The 18,476-nt window shown below is 39.2% G+C and overlaps 1 protein-coding gene across 1 annotated transcript in view; it reads right to left on the bottom strand.

Annotated features, from left to right (window-relative positions):
• adamts7 (a disintegrin-like and metallopeptidase (reprolysin type) with thrombospondin type 1 motif, 7) overlaps positions 1-18,476 on the bottom strand; it is a 72,429-nt gene that overhangs the window by 1,927 nt on the left and 52,026 nt on the right. Inside the window, exons 19-23 of the mRNA XM_084939439.1 lie at positions 16,446-18,215; positions 16,008-16,160; positions 13,186-13,359; positions 12,079-12,225; positions 11,268-11,430 (exon numbers count right to left, since the gene is read on the bottom strand). Coding sequence (XP_084795565.1) covers positions 11,268-11,430; positions 12,079-12,225; positions 13,186-13,359; positions 16,008-16,160; positions 16,446-18,215 — 2,407 coding nt within the window. The remainder of the gene's footprint in view (positions 1-11,267; positions 11,431-12,078; positions 12,226-13,185; positions 13,360-16,007; positions 16,161-16,445; positions 18,216-18,476) is intronic.

Below are 18,476 nucleotides of genomic sequence, written 5' to 3'. Positions count from 1 at the left end.
ATTTAAAGACTGGGATCACATTTTGATGTAAGCTGATAAATCCTGAAAGAATGTTAAAAAAAAAAACATCAGTGTTGTCAATCCAAACTAATGGTCTCACATGAGCGGTACTCATGTGCCCCTTTATTAACACTAATTCTAGTGCTCAGTGTTGCTGTTGCACGGTCTACATTTGTTTTAGACAAATTAAGAGTTTCCTGTGACTGCGTTAAAGTACTTCTTGCACCAGACCCTTAGATTTTCTAGACCAAGTGCATATTGTCAGAAATTCTTATTTCATCCACCAGCAAGGCACCCTTGTACCATTTCCTACATTTTGTTTCCCTCTACTCTCTATATCTATATCCTGTCCAAAAAAGGCTAAAAATGCCCCCAAAATAAAAGACTGGAATTGTTTGTGACTGAATGTGGTTAAGTTGGCAATTATATCCCATTTGCTATGTGATAAAACAGCAGTTAGCTTTGATAGAGAAAATTTGTAAATCTGCTTCCATCTACATATACAGGAATTCACATAAATGTCTTACACTCAGAGTCAACCTCACACAAAATCCCTCCACAGTGACGTAGCTGCTGGAGGATGGCAGGTAAATGCGCCTCTGTTTAATGACACTTTTCTATAGAAATCTAGCCAGAACACAACGCTCAGATTGATTGCAACATGTTGACAATCTGTCTGTGTTTATAAATTAGAAGCTGAGCTCCATTTCATGTGATGACATCTGACGACTTTGTATAAGCAGGAAAACAAAAATTATGGATCTCACACATTGGAGCTGTATTAAGCACAGAGTTAGCATGGAAAGAAAGAACATTGACCAAAAAAAGGAATGTGTGTTTACCTACTTTAGCCTGTGAAGAAACTTTTAAAGTGGTAAATGGACCGGCATTTGCATAACAGATTTCTACTGCTAGTGTGCACTGAAAGCGCTTTTATAATGCAAGTTACACTTGATTGTTGTGCGCACACGGTCATACCAGTGGATGCATGGATAACATTTCTTAAGAGCATCTGAGGAGCTGGGTTTTTTCTGCCTACCCTCCTTTTTAAAACACCCACCACTGCTAAAAAATTATTAAGGAAGAGAGGGACAGAAAAAGAAAAGCAGAAAGAAAACAGCCCACACACCGCTGCTGAAATCTCAGTTTTGGTGGTTAATATCAACATTTTGGAGCAACAAAGGCAACTATTAATGGCTTAAACAGACAAAAATCTTTCAGTGCTGTAGATCCTCCGCCTTTGAGCCCATCCCCTCAATCGAGATGACTAAAGAAGGAAAGCAGATGTCAAAGGCGAATGTGAAAGGGGGGAAAATGGTGTTAGATAAAAATCATCATTGCTTACTCAATATATTTTTATATCTAGGTGGCCTATCAAGATAAAAATGTTACTTTTTCTCAACAACACACTGTACTAGTCTGTACTCTAAATATGGTTATACTATTTAAACATTTTCTCTGCATAATATAAACCTAAACCCACCGCTCTAGGTTCTCAAAACTCCACTATGTAGAATTTGCAATGTCACTCAGTTCAGTTCACAGCTGCCTCTCAGTGCACAGTATTTCCTGTTTACTGCGCCTCTCTTTCTATTCCTCTTTCTGTAAAGAATAATAAACAACAAAAGGGAAGAGTGGGACTATGGGACTCTTCAGTTATATGTATTTTTTCACGGTCTGTGAATACAGGCTTGGGTTGGATGACAGTCTGCAGTGGATGTGTCTCTGCATCTGTGAGCTACTATCTATAAACTGTACAGACATAGATATTCTAGAAAAATATTTATATTATAAAGCTACTGACAAATAAAAAGGTAAAAATGATAATAATAGTTGAATGACCTAAAATATATAGAACTAAAACATTTCACATATAATAAATAAATAGAATAAAAGTTGGTGTTTTTTATTATTATCACTTTATGAAACACTGAAAGTTAACAACAGTTTTGCATAATGTAGCAAAAGCAATGTTCTGAATCTGTTGGACTTTAAATTACAAACTTTCTTTCACCACTGACAACAGCTATGTGTTTAAATTAGTTTGGAGTAATTATGTTTTTGACACTTGTGGGAGAATCAGAGGAAAGCTGGGAAAAAACATTATCTTTTAAATTTACATTTGCATAATTAATTTCAGTTCTCAGTTTTCATTTATTTAGGGCTTTTTCTGTGCACCTTGAATATCTGTCAAGGACTCACTCTTGTTTAGCTCTGAAAGAGATGCCTGCCAAAAACAACATTATGTGACAAGTGAAAGTGAACCAGAACACTAATTATGCCTTCAATATTGTCATTTTCTACAGTACTAGTGCAGTTGCAGTTACACTGAGATTGTGTGTGGATATTTTACATTCTCGCGGCCGCCTGACCTCCCACACCTTCTCATCACCAAACACCCGCTGAGTCTGAAGTAAATCTGATGAACGAGCGATTACCGTTCTCTCTGTAACACCACCGATGATGTCGATGTCACAGCATAAGAGATTTTGATGACGATGCCTGATTGCATTGGGCTCCCAGGAACATATAAAAAAGTTTTTATTCAAATGACATAAAGTTTGAAACGGATGAGGGAACTGCTGTCCTACATTGTGATTTCAAATTGAAGACTTTTTTCCTCTCACGTCAAATGAAGAAACGGAAAATGTTTCTGCTTGGTCTGTGGAGTTCAACGGCAGCTGGAGAATCGTTTCATGTTTTTGTGGCCTCCGAACTCCTCCACTGGTGAATGATATACCATTTCAGTAAAGTATGCATGCTCTCTGAGGGGCATGTGGGCTGCTAGTTTGCAGATGAAATTGAGGAGCGGACCCCACTCCCACGCCCTGCCCCATATATGGCACTTATCTATTATGTACTCCAAGTTTTGGTATTTGGATTTTAATTTTCAGTAAAATATGACATGTACTATGAAACCAAGACAGATACTTTTGCATGCAAAAAGTTATATGAAAACTTCATTAGTATCCTGCATTAACTCTGTGCTTTGGAAATGTTTGTCTGCAGACAGACGCTTAGACTGTATGTAGGTCATGCATCTGCTTGACCTCCCACTATTCTCCCTGTGGCCTTTCCCAGACAACATGCACAGACTGCAGAACTTATGTCACAGTGTTGCTGTGCTGGCCTGCAAAATCCCTTTGCCCTGCCCTGAAGATACAACAAACAGCAAACAGCACATGTCTATTAAAGCAACAGTCCAGCATTACTTCAAAATGAACTCAAGACTGACAGATCCCCATCCCAAGACCAGCACCCTCTTATTTACCTAACATTATAATTGTAGCTGCCGGCAACTCTCGCATTTAAGTTCATTTTATTAGATAGTTAAGGTTGAAACAATAAGTAGTTGAAATATTAAGAAATAATAAATAATAAATAAATAGTAATTCATGTTTTGTTGATTAGATTTATATGTTTAAATGTGTTATTTGTGCTAACTGTGCAATTAGATAGGAACCTTTTCTATAGTTCCGTCTGTTGTTGCTAGGAGGACATTTTTTTGGCTGTCACACTCAGCAAGCTAATTAAGAGAAGAGCCACGAGGTTTGCACATCTACAGAAAGTTATAAAAGAGTGCTTTTTTGGAACTCCCCACGATGTAAAGATGAAAGTTTATTCCCTGTGAGTGAGGCCAATGAGGTAAATGTTTTATTTTGTTTATTATCATTGTATGTATATACACGAGTGTTGCGTGATATTCCCGTGCAATTACCGCAGTGTGAGGTGTAATGTGTACTTTATTGATCATTTTGTTGGAATGTTTCATCATATATAACGCTTAAGGACTTTATTAAGAATATTCATTTAAGTTTGTATTTCTTATAGTTCTGATGGCATTGTATCGGCTGTGGTGGACATCATTACATGTTAAGGCATGTCGCAGAATCCTCCTGTCCGAAATAAATGTCAGCTTAAACGCAAAGAACAAGTTGAGCTTTATTAAGACTCGAGGGGAGTAACAATAATAGCCTACACTTTCATACTAATAATCTCTCTGAAAGAAGTGGTGTGCCATTTAAACAAACAAACAAAACCACAAGAAATATAACCTGCAGGCTGTCAATACTTAATGAAAACAAAGCGGCAATTAATGTTTATGCTTACAAAAAGTAAATGAAAGAAAAATCTCCAGGTTTAAGTGTAAATTATGATCCTACTTCAGGCTACACTCATACCTTGAAGTAGGCCTTATATCTTGGGTTGCTTTGAAGTTGTGATTGTGCAAAGCACAAATGCAATTCACTTATGACAACATGACAATAAATAAATAAATAAAGTCAAGATGAGAGAAGTGTCTTAGAAATTTGGCGAAACTGTGTCACTGACTCTGTGCTAGATCTAGATTTCACAGAAAAATATCTATTTCTAGCACATCATCAATCTGCTGCCACTTTTATCAACAAGAGCACAGTGAACCCTGAGAGGCTGACAGACGAATGTTTGAAATTAAAATGGAAATAAGCTGTTTAATAACCAGCAGATTACCCGTAAAAGTACACTATAGATGGTATATATGGAACTTAAATAAATAAATAAATGGAAAAAAAGTACATGTGTAAGTTTTTGATGCATCACATACAGGTTTCTAATGTTCTGCTTACAGGTAACGTTAATTTTAATGCTATACGTCTGTTTTGTGAGGGCATATCCTTGAGGATTTTTTAAGCTACATCTGACAGTACTTGATGAGCTCATACAATCTGGTTGACCTCACCAAAATTAGACCTGAGATGTATAGCAAGTTCAGTAACAAAAACCTGACATATTCAATTAAAAAAAAACAGTAAAAAAAAGTAAAATTTGATTATTGATGTCCAAGGAAAACATCCATATTAATTCTGCAGTCAGAATATTAGAATATTAATTCTAATTCCACAGCAGTGCTGTGGTTAAGGTTGTAGGGGGAGGTGTACGGTAGACTGATCCAAAGGGAGAAAATGCCACGTTGATTTTGTCCCAACGAATGCATCCCTGCTTCTAAAACATGTGTAATGTCCATGTGAAGGATGACCTCGCATCAATTTCATCTCATCTTGGTGAGAAGCACCCACTGCTTCCTAGTAGGATATTAATGACACACAGCCTCGGTATATTGTCTGGCATACAGGACTCATAATATATCTTGGTTTCATGCAGCTCCACACATGTTTTTACACGTTTTTATGCCACAGCACAGCGCATTCACAGTGAAACTCAAAGGGTTTTTTTCTTCTTCATCTTCCACTCCACGTCTCATCGGATTTTAATTAGAGAAGCTTTTGGAAATCATGAACTTGTAAAAAAAAAAAAAGGGTTTGATTTTTCGGTTTGATTAGACCGTCTGTTAAAATATCACAGTGATAAATTGACATGAATCCAGATTTCATTAAATTTCAGATGGCTTGTTGTCTAATTCATATCTGAAAAGGTTCCCGCACTTCCCCATCACTGACCACGCGAACGCACGCCACACCTTTGAATTTGTGGCTGGAATTTAATGATCGTAAATCTTATCTTAAGAGATAAATTATATGGATCACTGAAACGCGTCTCCTCCATTGCTTTACATTTCTGTCACGCCTGGTCCCCTGTTAGCAAGAAATGTTTATGATCTATGTCCAGTTTATATTTGTGATCACTCTCGCTTTGCTGCAGCGACTGAATGGCACTGAATTAATACCCGTCTCTAAGCTCTGATGTGGAGTGATACTTCAAGTGATTAGACAGGAGAACTGCTTTATGTCACAAGAAATGGGCTCATTTGAACAGATGCAAAAACAGTGGTGCAAGGTCAGACTTAAATCCATTAAAATCTATTATACTGCACACTCCGAATATTTTTTTTGTTCATCATCTTCAGTATTTCCTTCAATATCATCTGTTTAAAAAGGTCATGACTGAGGCTTTGCTGCTTTTATGTTTCCTTAGTGATCCTAATCATTGTTTACAATAACATCCATTAATGTCATATTTTTAAAAAATATCATAAGTCAACATTTAAAGTGTAGTATCATTAGGTTTTCTCCACTTCATGTTAGCTAGCACACAATGAGTCACTGGTTTTAGTTTGATATGCTATAATTACACCCTGATAACGACTGTGTTTAGTCTGTTTCTTCCCATTCCATGCAAGGCCACCTGGGTTGGCTGGAAGACTGTTTACTTAGCCTAGCAGGGCGAAGGACACTGTCTCAGCTGAACTCTGGACACACACATACATATACACTGACATGCACACACTCATCCCCCCTCCCTTTCCAAACACCTTCGACGCTTATTCCCTTCCGATGCTGCATCCTTTACCCACCCCTGTTTCTTGTCATGTGTTTCTTTGGTGTATTAAGAGTTTTTTCATGTGCTTTGTGCAGAGGTGTTTTTTTCTGTTCTCAAACTGATCTCCCTGTTGGAGCTCAGTCTGGGGGGAGTTATTTTTTTCTCCTTATAGAATAGAATAGAATAGAATAGAATTCAACTTTATTGTCATTGCACATGCACAGGTACAGGGCAACGAAATGCAGTTTGCATCCATCCAGAAGTGCTTTAGTGATATAGATATATTACAATATATATTAACAATAATATAGATATGTAAGTATATTACAGAAATGGGTCTATTATGGTATGTTATAATGTACACTGTATGAAGTATGTTGTGAATATTCTATAACTATAAGTATGTACAGGCTGTAGTGAGTACAAGCTATGTACAGGATATGAACAGGATATAAATATGAAATAAAAAAACTATACAGAAATCTGAGATATACAGTTATACAGAAATGTGAACTATGCAAGTTATAAACAGTTGTAGGATTAAAAATTATCGTATGTACAGAATGATTATTTACACAGAGCTATACAGTAGTGCAGTTAAGATAAGTGAGATATGTGGATAATTTCTACAGAGGCTATATAAAGTGCTAGTGGTTGTGAGTGGTGGTTCAGTCCATGTTATTATTGTGTGTTTGAGGGTACAGTTGTCCATTGTGTGTGTGTGTGTGTAGGTGGTTGTGGTGTGTGTATGTCCAGTCCATGAGTTTAGTGTGGGTCAGATGTCAGGAGGCAGAGTTCAGGAGTCTGCCAGCTGTGGGGAAGAAGCTGTTCCGGTACCTGGTGGTCTTAGTCCGGAGGCTCCTGTAGCGCCTCCCAGAGGGCAGGAGGGTGAAGAGTCCATGTGATGGGTGACTGGGGTCTTTGATGATTTTCCCAGCCCTTTTCAGACACCGCTTCCTGTAGATGTCTTTTATGGCAGGAAGTGGTGCTCCGGCGATGCGCTGGGCAGTTTTCACGACCCTCTGCAACGCCTTCCGGTCCGAGGCAGAGCAGTTCCTGTACCAGACTGTTATACAGTTGGTCAGGATGCTCTCGATGGTGCAGCGATAGAAGTTCACCAGGATGTCTGAGGACAGGTGGTTCTTCCTCAGAGTCCTCAAGAAGAAGAGGCGCTGGTGAGCCTTCTTGACCAGCTTGGAGCAGTTGGTCGTCCAGATGAGATCCTCGGAGATGTGGACTCCCAGGAACTTGAAGCTGCTCACACGCTCCACAGCCGTCCCCTTAATGTGGATGGGTGGATGTGGGTCAGCATTCCTCCTGTAGTCCACGATGAGCTCCTTGGTCTTCTCGGTGTTAAGCAGCAGGTTGTTTCTGTCGCACCACTCAGCCAGACGATCCACCTCCTCCCTGTAGGCGGCCTCATCGTTGTCACTGATGAGGCCAATCACCGTGGTGTCATCTGCAAACTTAATGATGGTGTTGGAACCATCAGCAGGTCTGCAGTCGTGGGTGAAGAGGGAGTAGAGGAAAGGGCTCATCACACAGCCTTGTGGTACACCGGTGTTCATTGTGATGGTAGATGAGCAGCGGTTATCCAGCCGGACATATCTTTCCTCATGTGGTGCATTTTCCATTGTTATACCTCTCTGACCTGTCTTCCCCATGTGATGTTTTGTGTAATGTATGTATGGTCGGAGGGTAAGATGGCGCTGCCATTGCGTGCAATAGGTCGGCAGCCTTATGAAATTTCCCCTTGTGGGACTAATAAAGGTATATCAATCAATCATGTGCACTACTCAATAAACCAGTACTATGCTAATAAAAAAAAGGAGCTGAGATGTTCCTGCTCTGTACTCCAACACCCTGACAGGGCATTAATCAGCTCAAACAGGCTTTATTGACAACAGGGAGGAAAAAAATAACCTTTGCCACCATCTGATTACCTTATTCCAATGAAAATCCACAAACACATTATTGACTGTAACTGAGGGTGACACACAAAGCTAACATGGCCAAATATTTGCTGCCACGTTACACAAGCCTCAAATATTTATCATTACACTTTTACTCCTCTGTGCTCTCAAAATGTCAGCAAAGATGGCATTCAGACTCCAACAGGCTGCCCTCTGAGGAACACTGTGATTTCATTTCTGATATATACAGCAGAAATGCCAATGAACTGCTGTGGCCCAGATCAAAACAACTGAAAGTAAACGTGCAACGGGTGATTGCTTAATGACAGAAGACACGCATGTAAACAGGAGATGTAGTAGTGATGGACAGTCTTTGGAGGTTAGTGCCTTTTATAAAAGCGTGTTCTACACTAAACACCTTCAGCGCTACTGTTATAGCATAACCAGGTGTGAGTGGGCATGCTTCACCTCACAGGTACACACTGAATAGTTGGCAGTGAGAGAACCACTTATGTTATAAAACGGCTGCTATACCTCACTCTGTGCAGGTGACCTTCGTCTACAATCATCTACAGTAATGAGAGACTATTGTAGAGCCAGAATGTACTTAATAAAAAAGATCGTTTTGAATGGAAGCTTTGAATGTAAATATCTCCTTCTTGGCTTCGTTTGAAAAAGAAGTTTCAGTTCATCTTGTGCGTGCCCGGTTAACAAAGAAGGCCTTTCAGGCTAACGTACTCAGTCTTTCCTCTTATCTTGTGACGTGGCATCATTAAAGAAACGCTGATAGATCCTCTGTTCCAACGGTTTTATGTAGATTTGCTTCGATATCACCTTGTATATTATTTTGTACTATAAATAACAATTGTAATTGAATTTTGTTATTATTTTCATCACTATTTTGATGGCACAATACAGGTGGGAAATTGAGCCAGCTATCTAGCACAAAGTCCACGCAAGGCTCAACTGCGAGAAACAGACATCACATAAAACTAAGTCACCCACATCACTGGGTTTGTTTTCTTTTAACCCCTTATGCATTTTGTTCCGCCTTAATGTCACTTGAGATTATGTTGGAATTACAATCTTAACTCATGTTGAAGCTCCACGTAATTGCCATTTTAACCAGTACCCTCACACCCAGAAGAAGAAGCAGTGGTGGATGCTAGATTTGAATTTCATGTAAATTACACATTATTTCTGTCTGATCACGTGTTGCATATGAGTTTGTTCTGTCACAATACATGACACAGACCTACATTTTGCCATTTGGCGTGTAGCTACTGTAAAAAAGCTGATTGGTTCAGCTGGAACAAGAGAATCGTTGCTTTGGAGCGCTTTTAAAAAAAATCATAATATGACATTTTGAGTAATTTAACATGTTTAGAACCAATTATTTGCTATCAAACATCCTAAAGGAAACACACAATAAAACAACCCACATCTGCTTCTTAATCAGTTTCCTCTACTTATTTAAAATGTCAGATTAGCTCGGGACCGGAGCTGACCACACAAAGAAATTTAATGGCTGCAGGACATTGGCAGTGTGTTTTGATCATTCTTAGTTAAAATTCTTAGTTAATATTTTTTTTGTTCATCATCTTCAGTATTTCCTTCAATATCATCTGTTTAAAAAGGTCATGACTGAAGCTTTGTTGCTTTTATGTTTCCTTAGTGATCCTAATCATTGTTTACAATAACATCCTTTAATGTCATATTTAAAAAAAATATCATAAGTCAACATTTAAAGTGTAGTATCATTAGGTTTTCTCCACTTCATGTTAGCTAGCACACAATGAGTCACTGGTTTTAGTTTGATATGCTGTAATCATGTGCACTACTCAATAAACCAGTACTATGCTAATAAAAAAAGGAGCTGAGATTTGATGTTCCTGCTCTGTACTCCAGCACCCTGACAGGGCCTTAATCATTTCAAACAGGCTTAAAATTGAATTAACACTGACATATAATATTTAGGAAAGGTTAAAAAAAAACCCTGTCTTAGTGAGAGCAACTACACTTGCTGGCAGCAGCAAAATATAAATCTGTTAATCCTCACAATCTTTTTAATTTGATCTTTTTAACTGAACCGTTGGCAACAGGCGCACAACAGTCTTTAAGTGCTCTTTGTAATCATTGATTATCACAATAATTCTGTTAGTGTGTTACATAAATAGAGGATTAGCTGGATAATCATTATAATAAACATAAACACACATTATGCAACACTTAATTCCAAAATAGTTGGGGCACCGTGTAAAATGTAAATGGCAACAAAATGCAATGATTTGGAAACCTCCTGAGAGCAAATTTTAATCACAATCGAAAACATGGTTAAAGTGAGACATTTTACTATTTCATACATGATTTCAGCTCATTTTGAATTTGGCAGTAATATATCCCAACAGGGTTCACTGTGGCATCCATAAATGCAGGTTAAACCTTTATTGTGCAGACGAACAGCCAAAGGTGAACACAATCCAGAAATGCTGTTGTCTTCTCTGTTATGTTTTTACACTTTTTTAAATTCTGAAAACATGGATGGAAAGAGACCATCTGGCTTGTTCTCAGGCAACAGTCCCTATGACATTTGCAGTTTACAAAAGGGCCATCAGTGCTAAAAGGTATATAACGGCTTTAGAGGAAAATATCCTCCCATAATGTCTTTTTTCAGGGAAGGCTGTGTGCGTTTAAGCTAGACAAAGCTAAACTAAAGTGCCTACTGCAGCTATCGTGGCACGGCTTGGCAGCAGAAGACTCCAGATTCGGAGCATCATGATACAAATAATACAACAAAGAAGACACAGGACTGTTTAGCAGCAAGAATCCTCTATCAAACAAGAATGGACCAACATTCATCTCCAAAACTCCAGCAGCTGCTCTCCACAGCTCCCAGATGTTTACCGACTGAGGGGAGATGCTTAAAATGGTACATCTTCTTAATTTAAATACTGACTGTTTTATATGTTGTACTGTGGACAACATATAAGATTCGGCTTTTATTTACATTTTTTACAGCGTCCCAACTTTTGTGGAATTGGGGATATATTAGTATTTAACCAAATGACCACATTTTTTCCTTTCAAACTTACTCACCAGGCTGTACGCTCTCACACTCTTGCGTGTTACACTTTCGGGTGCTCTCAGGCGGTGGCTCGTGGTGACATTGAGCTTGATCAACTTCTCCATCTGTCTCAGCCCTGGTGTCAACACATTTAATAAGTCGATGCTGCACTCCAACTCCGCAAGAAGCTGAACACTGCAAGAAGAGAGGTAAACAATTTTAATGTGTTTTAAAGGCAAGTAAAACAATGTTTATCTTGTACAATAATATCAGTGTTCCCCAAACTCTTCTCAGAGTTTATGATTGACAATTAAGGGTCACATTTCAACTGACACCAGTTAAAATATTACAAGATGTGCAGAACTGCTTCAGCTGTCAGTTAAGAGGATAGTATATTTTTGACATTCTCAATCTAAAAGGTGAATCTGAGAGGCTACACTGCCTCAGCGCTCCTGATTGGCCCCGATTCACTGATTCTGACCTTACTGATTCTGCCTAAACTCTACTCAAACACTTGTGCTCATGTGGGTGTCTCATGAAATCCCCTGAAAGATTCTGGTCGGGTGACCAGGTTATATTGGCAATACACTGTGAATAGTCTGCAATGAACTCTTTTATAGGATTGCAATTTTTGTTTAAGGATTTCTACTTCAGGAAAAAAAACGCTGTATGAAATGAAGTATGAAATATCCATGATAGCAGGATGGACATCAAATTATTTTGTAGCCTTCTATGCAAGGTAATCATGATCCTTTCGTACCTCAAGCAATAATGCTTCATGAACAGCAGGGATGTTCTCATGATTTTGGTTTTTAAATGCAATCAACAATGCCTTCGTAGTACCTGTCCCCATGACCCGGTAAGCCACTGAGCACAAGGATGGCTATTACATGACTGGATGGTGCTGGGCTCGTGGTCTCTGTCGCATTGATCCTCCTCTGGACAGGTGACGATACGCTGCTGCTGACCTCCTCCGCACACCTCAGAGCACTGAACAACCCAGAGCACAACAGCAAACACATGGAGGCTGTAAATCTCAGTGTTTAGGTTGACTGATTGATTCTATGGATTTCAGACATTAAACAAATCCAAGGGGATGACAGAGATGTTGAAAAATCCACAAAACACAGCACCGAATTTTAAAAAAGAACAGTAATCCCCCCCATCAAAAACACCCGAGTACAACAAAAATAATTTGATGGCTTAAGTAAAAATTGAAAATAGATTCCATAAATACGCCACAGCCTGACACCTATAAGGCTCTTTGGTTTTCAGCATCTAGATGTGTAATGACAGCCTTTCATAGCATTGTTAAAAGAAAATAAAACATCACGGTTGTGTTACTGGCACATCACACCTACACCAAATCATGACAGCCATGTGGACGCACCTCTATTATCTGTCAACTATATTGAGGAGCATGCCCATATTGTACAAGTAATAGAAGCTCTGCTCTTATACTTTGAAGTGTAAAGCCTTACAGCCTTGACTGAGATGACTGCAAAGCTTAGACGCAAGAAGAAATTTAAATTCAACAAGGAGTTACTACAGATGACATTTAATGCCCTTTTTTCCCTCTAAACTTTCCAAGAAGCTAATTTTTTAAAATTGATTTGATAAAAATTTAATTGTGGAGGCTTCTTCGACATTGATAATCCATTAACTGTGACCATTTTTGTTACGTAAAGATTATGAGGTAAACCACTTAAAAGAACAAAGTCTTTGTCTTTAACCCTGCAGCCAAAGTCATATTCTTGAGTGCAGGCAATTATAGACAAACACAGTGTGTCTACCAGCTGACTGTCTTTCAGATTTTTTCCTTTTTTCCACTCCAATGATAAAATCTAATGTTGCATTGCCTTCAATTTTTTTGGATTGAGAAATTTGATCTGTGCATACAGAACTGCTTTTCATCACAAAGTCACTAACCCTTTGTTTTTTATTACTGACCTGACCCCAGGAGGAGGTGTACCATTCAAGACATGGCTGAAGGTTACAGGGCATCGTTGTTTGGGGCCTGGAGGACATGGCTCGGCAGTGGAAAGGTCGAAGGGGTCTTTGGTCCCTCAGGTCAAAGCACTGAACCTCCCGCAGTTTAATGCCGCCTTCACAATTCTTGGAGCACTGTGAAAACACATGGCCCAACAATTAGAGACAGAGTAGAGTCTTCTGGCACTGTGCTCCCCCCCTAAGGCAATCATGTGAATTTGACCACGTGTTTTTTGTACCAGCAGACTTGCTGCAGTTTCTCTCCATTTAAAGGCCTTTAAGCCAAACTGTTGTCTTTTCCACTTTTTGTTCATTTTTTTTCTGTTGTGCCTGAAAGAGCACATGCCAGTAAGCAGTAACTATGTGTTGTGTTGAGCTTACCAGTAATAGTTTTGTGTAACAGTTGAGAAACGGCTGCAATTTCAGCGTGTTAGCCCATTTTCAATGTAATGTTAGCCTTGAGCTAACTGCTAGATACCTGGGACAAATATTCAGTAAAGTTTTCGGGATATGTTTTGTGTTTACGTGAGATGTGCATGAAGTTTAATGACTCAGTGTTTGATATTGTAAAAGCAAGTCAATGACATCATAAATATAACGTATTGTTTTTTTCTTTCTGTATCACAGTGCTTCTTAAAACGTACCAGCTGACTCCTGGATGCGGACTTGTTGTTAGAAATCAGCTTCACACCTTAGTGAAGGCAGAAAAGGCACAACTTCACTTACTTCCAAGGTCTGCAAAGAGCAGAAAGTCTAAAGAGGATGAATCATCAGCAACACTTTCAGTATAAAGGGCACCTTTATTGTCTTGCTCTTTATTAGCTTGTAGCCTTCATTAGGGTAACCCATGAATATAAGGAAGCTTATTTGCAATGTGATTTTAATGTGTTTTTTCCACCCCAGAAAGCTGGTATCTAGTCAGGTTAGTCAATGGATGGCTTTAAAAATGGATTACCAGCAATTCTCGTTGCCTTTAATTTAGTATAACTTAAACCAGATGATCAGAAGTGTATTAATCCATGAAATCTTTAAACAAGCACAACTTTCTTCTCATTGCCCAACCTGTCCAAAAAGGTACAACTTTAACCTATCACTCTCGGTTTTACACAGAGAGCTGGAAACAAGAAGATTTAACACAAACAAAATGATGGTTTTCTTCTGCCTTTTGTACCATTTCCATATGGTGCTCATTTTCTTACCCAAATCTGCGTTTACAGAACTACACAACTCGATTTCTTCCGTTGTATGGAACAGGTCCATTCCAAAAATATTTTCACATCACTCGTTTCTCTAGTGCTGGTTTAGCTTACTGGGTTGGACAGACGACCCATAAGTATACATGCATTGGTCTTTCTTCTGTCTTCTCTCTTCTACCCCATTACAACAGAGTCAAACTGTTTCTGTATGTATTATTGTAGGGTCTACCTTACAATATAAAGTGCCTTGAGGCGACTGTTGTTGTGATTTGGCGCTATATAAATACAATTGAATTGAATTGAACTTGGCACAGAAACAATGGTCTAGCTCTTTTTTAAGAGATCTTTTTGTAAAATGAACACTCGTGTTTACTTGAGGCAGATTTATTTATGAATTGTTTTTTTTATAAATATTTTATAAATTAGCAGTTTTCTTAGTAAGCATTTCAGGCTCCAATGTCTAACAGCCAGTAATAATATAGATGAAAAACTTGGTTTACTTCTATGCAAAAGGTAGTATGTCTAAAGTCTGCACTAAGATTGAGAGTATGAATCCATCCTCATGGGGAAAAACAAAGGTGCCATGGCAACAGGATCTAACACTGACCTCCCCGGGGAATGTTTTCATATTTCTCTTTGCATTAAACAAAGTCCGATTCAGTTTAAATTGGTACATCATTTGCACTGCTCAACGGTGAAACTTGTAAAAAAACATAATCTAATGTTACCCCAGCATGTTTACACTGCCACGAAGCTCCAGCTACTCTAGCTCATATGTTTTGGGACTTTGGAATTTTTGAAGATTTTCTTTCAAAGCCCTGTCATTTTTGTGCAGAAAAACAATAACACTGTCCATACGTCTTCATTTTCAAGGTCTCTTTTTTTTTTAGAGCTCATGGTTCCTGCAGCACAACCAAAAACAATCGCTTTTGCATCTTTATTGGCCTGAAAACATTTTCTCTCTGACAAACCTCCATCTTTCAACATGTGGATGAAAGAAATGCTTTCTGTGACTTTTCATTGAATGTGTAAAAAAAGAAAAGGCGGCAAATCACAATGCAATGATGTTTATTCCTTCCATAAATGTATACTATCTTTATCTTATTCATATCCACCTCCATGTATTATATCAAAGCTGTTTTCTTTTTCTTTCCATCGTGTATCTGTAATCCCAGGGGGTGGGGAACATTGCATCGGTTTGTTTGTTATTGAAAAACTATAAAATACGGTTGCAAAAAAATAAGTCTACAGCCACGTCAGAGTCTGCTTGAGGCTGAGTAAACACGACACTGAGCTCAATGCAAACAAAACATCAAAATTCCAACATGCCCACATTTATTACACCATGCATAATGTTAGCTGTTGTCCAACTTTGAACTAGAATATCAGACACAAAGCTTTGACTTGCAAATCCAGTCGGAGATATTAGAGTTCAGTCTAGACCAAAGTCGTAGACATATCACCGTTGCCTAAAATCCTGCTGTAATAAAAAATAGTAAATAGAAAAGTCCACCTTATTACAATTTTATTTATTTAACTTTTGATTTGTATATGATATATACATATATATGAAACAAGTAGTCTCACCTTACTCCATTCCCCAATTTTCCATGTAGAGCATGGGCGCAGGTAACACCTCTGGGCAGGTGCGGGCCTCTTTGCGGGATCACAGTCCGACTGTGATCCAGTACTGCAAGTCAAAGTTCTCCAGATAGCACCGAGTCCACAGGTGGTGGAGCACTGCTCGTAAACATAATAACTCATATTAGACTCATTTTGTGCTGCACAATTTGATGGCTGGATGCACAAAGAACACCAGCATGCACAAGAAAAGCTTGTGGATAAGAACACATTTGAAATTTAGACATGCTTTCGGTATTAAAGCAGTTTATTATGTACGTTGACGCTGTGTTAACCGTAGCTCAAATCTTGTCCCTAAAGAATGAAGATAATGCTTTTATTTTGTGTTTTTTATTTGCCTGGAAAATAAAAGCAGGTGCAATGTGTAAATTATTTCATACGTACAGCACTCCAGTTGCCAGCAATCCAGTAGGCAGCTGCAGTGTTTTGTGTGTGGACGTAAGTTTGGACAGATGTTAGGACAGCTGGAAGGGTTGGCAAAAAGGCCACAGCAGGTGTGGGCGACTCCGAGTCTTGTGCTGATGTTGTGCTGTGTTGAGGAGTGGCTCCTGAGTTTGTTGAAACCTGGTATGAAGAGCCAGGATCACTGTTAATGCCGCTCCTCACCACGGGTGGAAAGGCTATTTCGTTGTAGTCATAATTCACTACATCAAACAACGGAGCTTGAGATGTGGGATACGTTCCAGTTGTTTTAGTGAACTCTGGCTGTGACGGAATCGGTTTCATCGTATGCGTTGGGAAATCAGCTGGGGAAAACTGAGTAGGAGGTATGATTGCTGTTCCAGTTAATGATGTGGAGGCCTCTTGGTTACCTGAGATGAGCAAAGAGGAAACAGGGGGAGGAATGGATTTCTCAGAGGCAGGAAGTGAGGTTGTGCTGAGGTCTCTGTCGGTATCCCATGAATAATTCTCGGTAGTGGCGTATAATGTATCAAAATTAGTCTGATCCGTGTTGACATCATCCATTGTGAAGACATTTGAAAATAATGTTGGCCCACTGGGTTGAGGTATTTCTGCAGTATTTTCATCCAGAGGAACTTCAGTCTTAATCTGAATTGTAGTTTCTGATGTGGTGGGGCCTGAAGGTTCTGGACTCTCGACATCATCTTGGTCTGCAGAGATATAGTCATAACTATCATATTCCTTTGTTTCCTGAGCCCCTTCAACAGTAGAATCAGGAGTACTGATAGCTGTTTGTTGTCTCGGAGTAGAAACAGTCTGCTTTGGAGTCATAGTGATATCCTCAGTGTGATTTTCCTTCTCACTGAAGCCGTCATAGTTATTTTCAGCCTCCTCTGCATATTGCCCCCATTTCACATCCTGTAAAGGCTGCTTTGTAGTGGAACCCAGACTAGGCACTGCACTAATGATTTCAGGCAGCCACAGAATGCCATGCTTCTCTGCCGCTGGTTTTGATTGCTGAGTTGTAGACAATAGTGGAGAGTGAGTGGTCGACACAGGCAGAAGAAAATCCTCAGAAAGATAGTCATCCAAGTTTTCAGAATTTGTTTGCAAAACCTCTTTTGCTGCTGCATTTTTACTGTCCTTTGTTGTGTTCACTTTTGTGTTCTGAGGATTTTCTGTTTCCAAAGTGTAGGCAGTGGGCTTTGGAACGGCTGAAGTAGCTGTGGGAGTGGCTGCAATTTCTATGTGAGCATCTTCTTTCACACTGTGGGTTGGCTCGACCTCCTGCGAAACACTCAAACCATGACTGACTGAATTGTTTCCATTGCTCTCAAAGTCATCTGACAAGTCTTCATGGAAGTTGATAAAGTTATAGTCATAGTAAAAATCGTCCACCGGGACATAGTTGTCCTGAGAGTGATCAGTATTTTCAATGTTGTTGTGGTAGTGGAAATCTCCCTCAACGATGTCATTAAGGTCGTTATGAACTCTTGGCTGCTCTCTGGTGGTGCTGTACTTGGCAGGAGGTTTGACTTCAGGTATGGGGTTTATTTCATTAAGCACTTCTTTGCTGGACCAGCCACTTCCAGACCAGTCAAAACCTCCAAAATTATCGACAATCTGTGGACATTCCTGGATGTAGCAGGTACTGACAGCTAAAGGTTTCTTTTGGGGGTCACAATCAACCCCTGTGTTTCTAGAGCAGGTAACATTACGGTGACGTACTCCACTTCCACAAGACAGTGAACACTGTAAGAGGAAAAAAAAAAGAAAAGACCAAAGCATTATTAAGCCATGCAACAGCTCTGTAGATTTACAATGTACTTAAAAAACATAACAAAGACTATAAAATGTGTAAAGCTCTGTTGGAAAACAATATGATGATGTCTTCCATAGCGCTGGTACCCGCATCAAGCTCAGGTTTAAGAGGCGTTCCAGGACAGCTGGGCAGCAAAGGACTTCAGGACCTTAGGACTGATGAGATCGGGGGTCTAGACTTAGTGTAGATGA

This window comes from Perissodus microlepis, chromosome 1 (genome assembly GCF_051167445.1).
Source record: "Perissodus microlepis isolate ML-2025 ecotype Zambia chromosome 1, ASM5116744v1, whole genome shotgun sequence".
Classification (NCBI taxonomy): domain Eukaryota; kingdom Metazoa; phylum Chordata; class Actinopteri; order Cichliformes; family Cichlidae; genus Perissodus; species Perissodus microlepis.
Note: the sequence above shows the minus strand (reverse complement) of the source record. Positions and strands in the feature narration are given on the sequence as shown.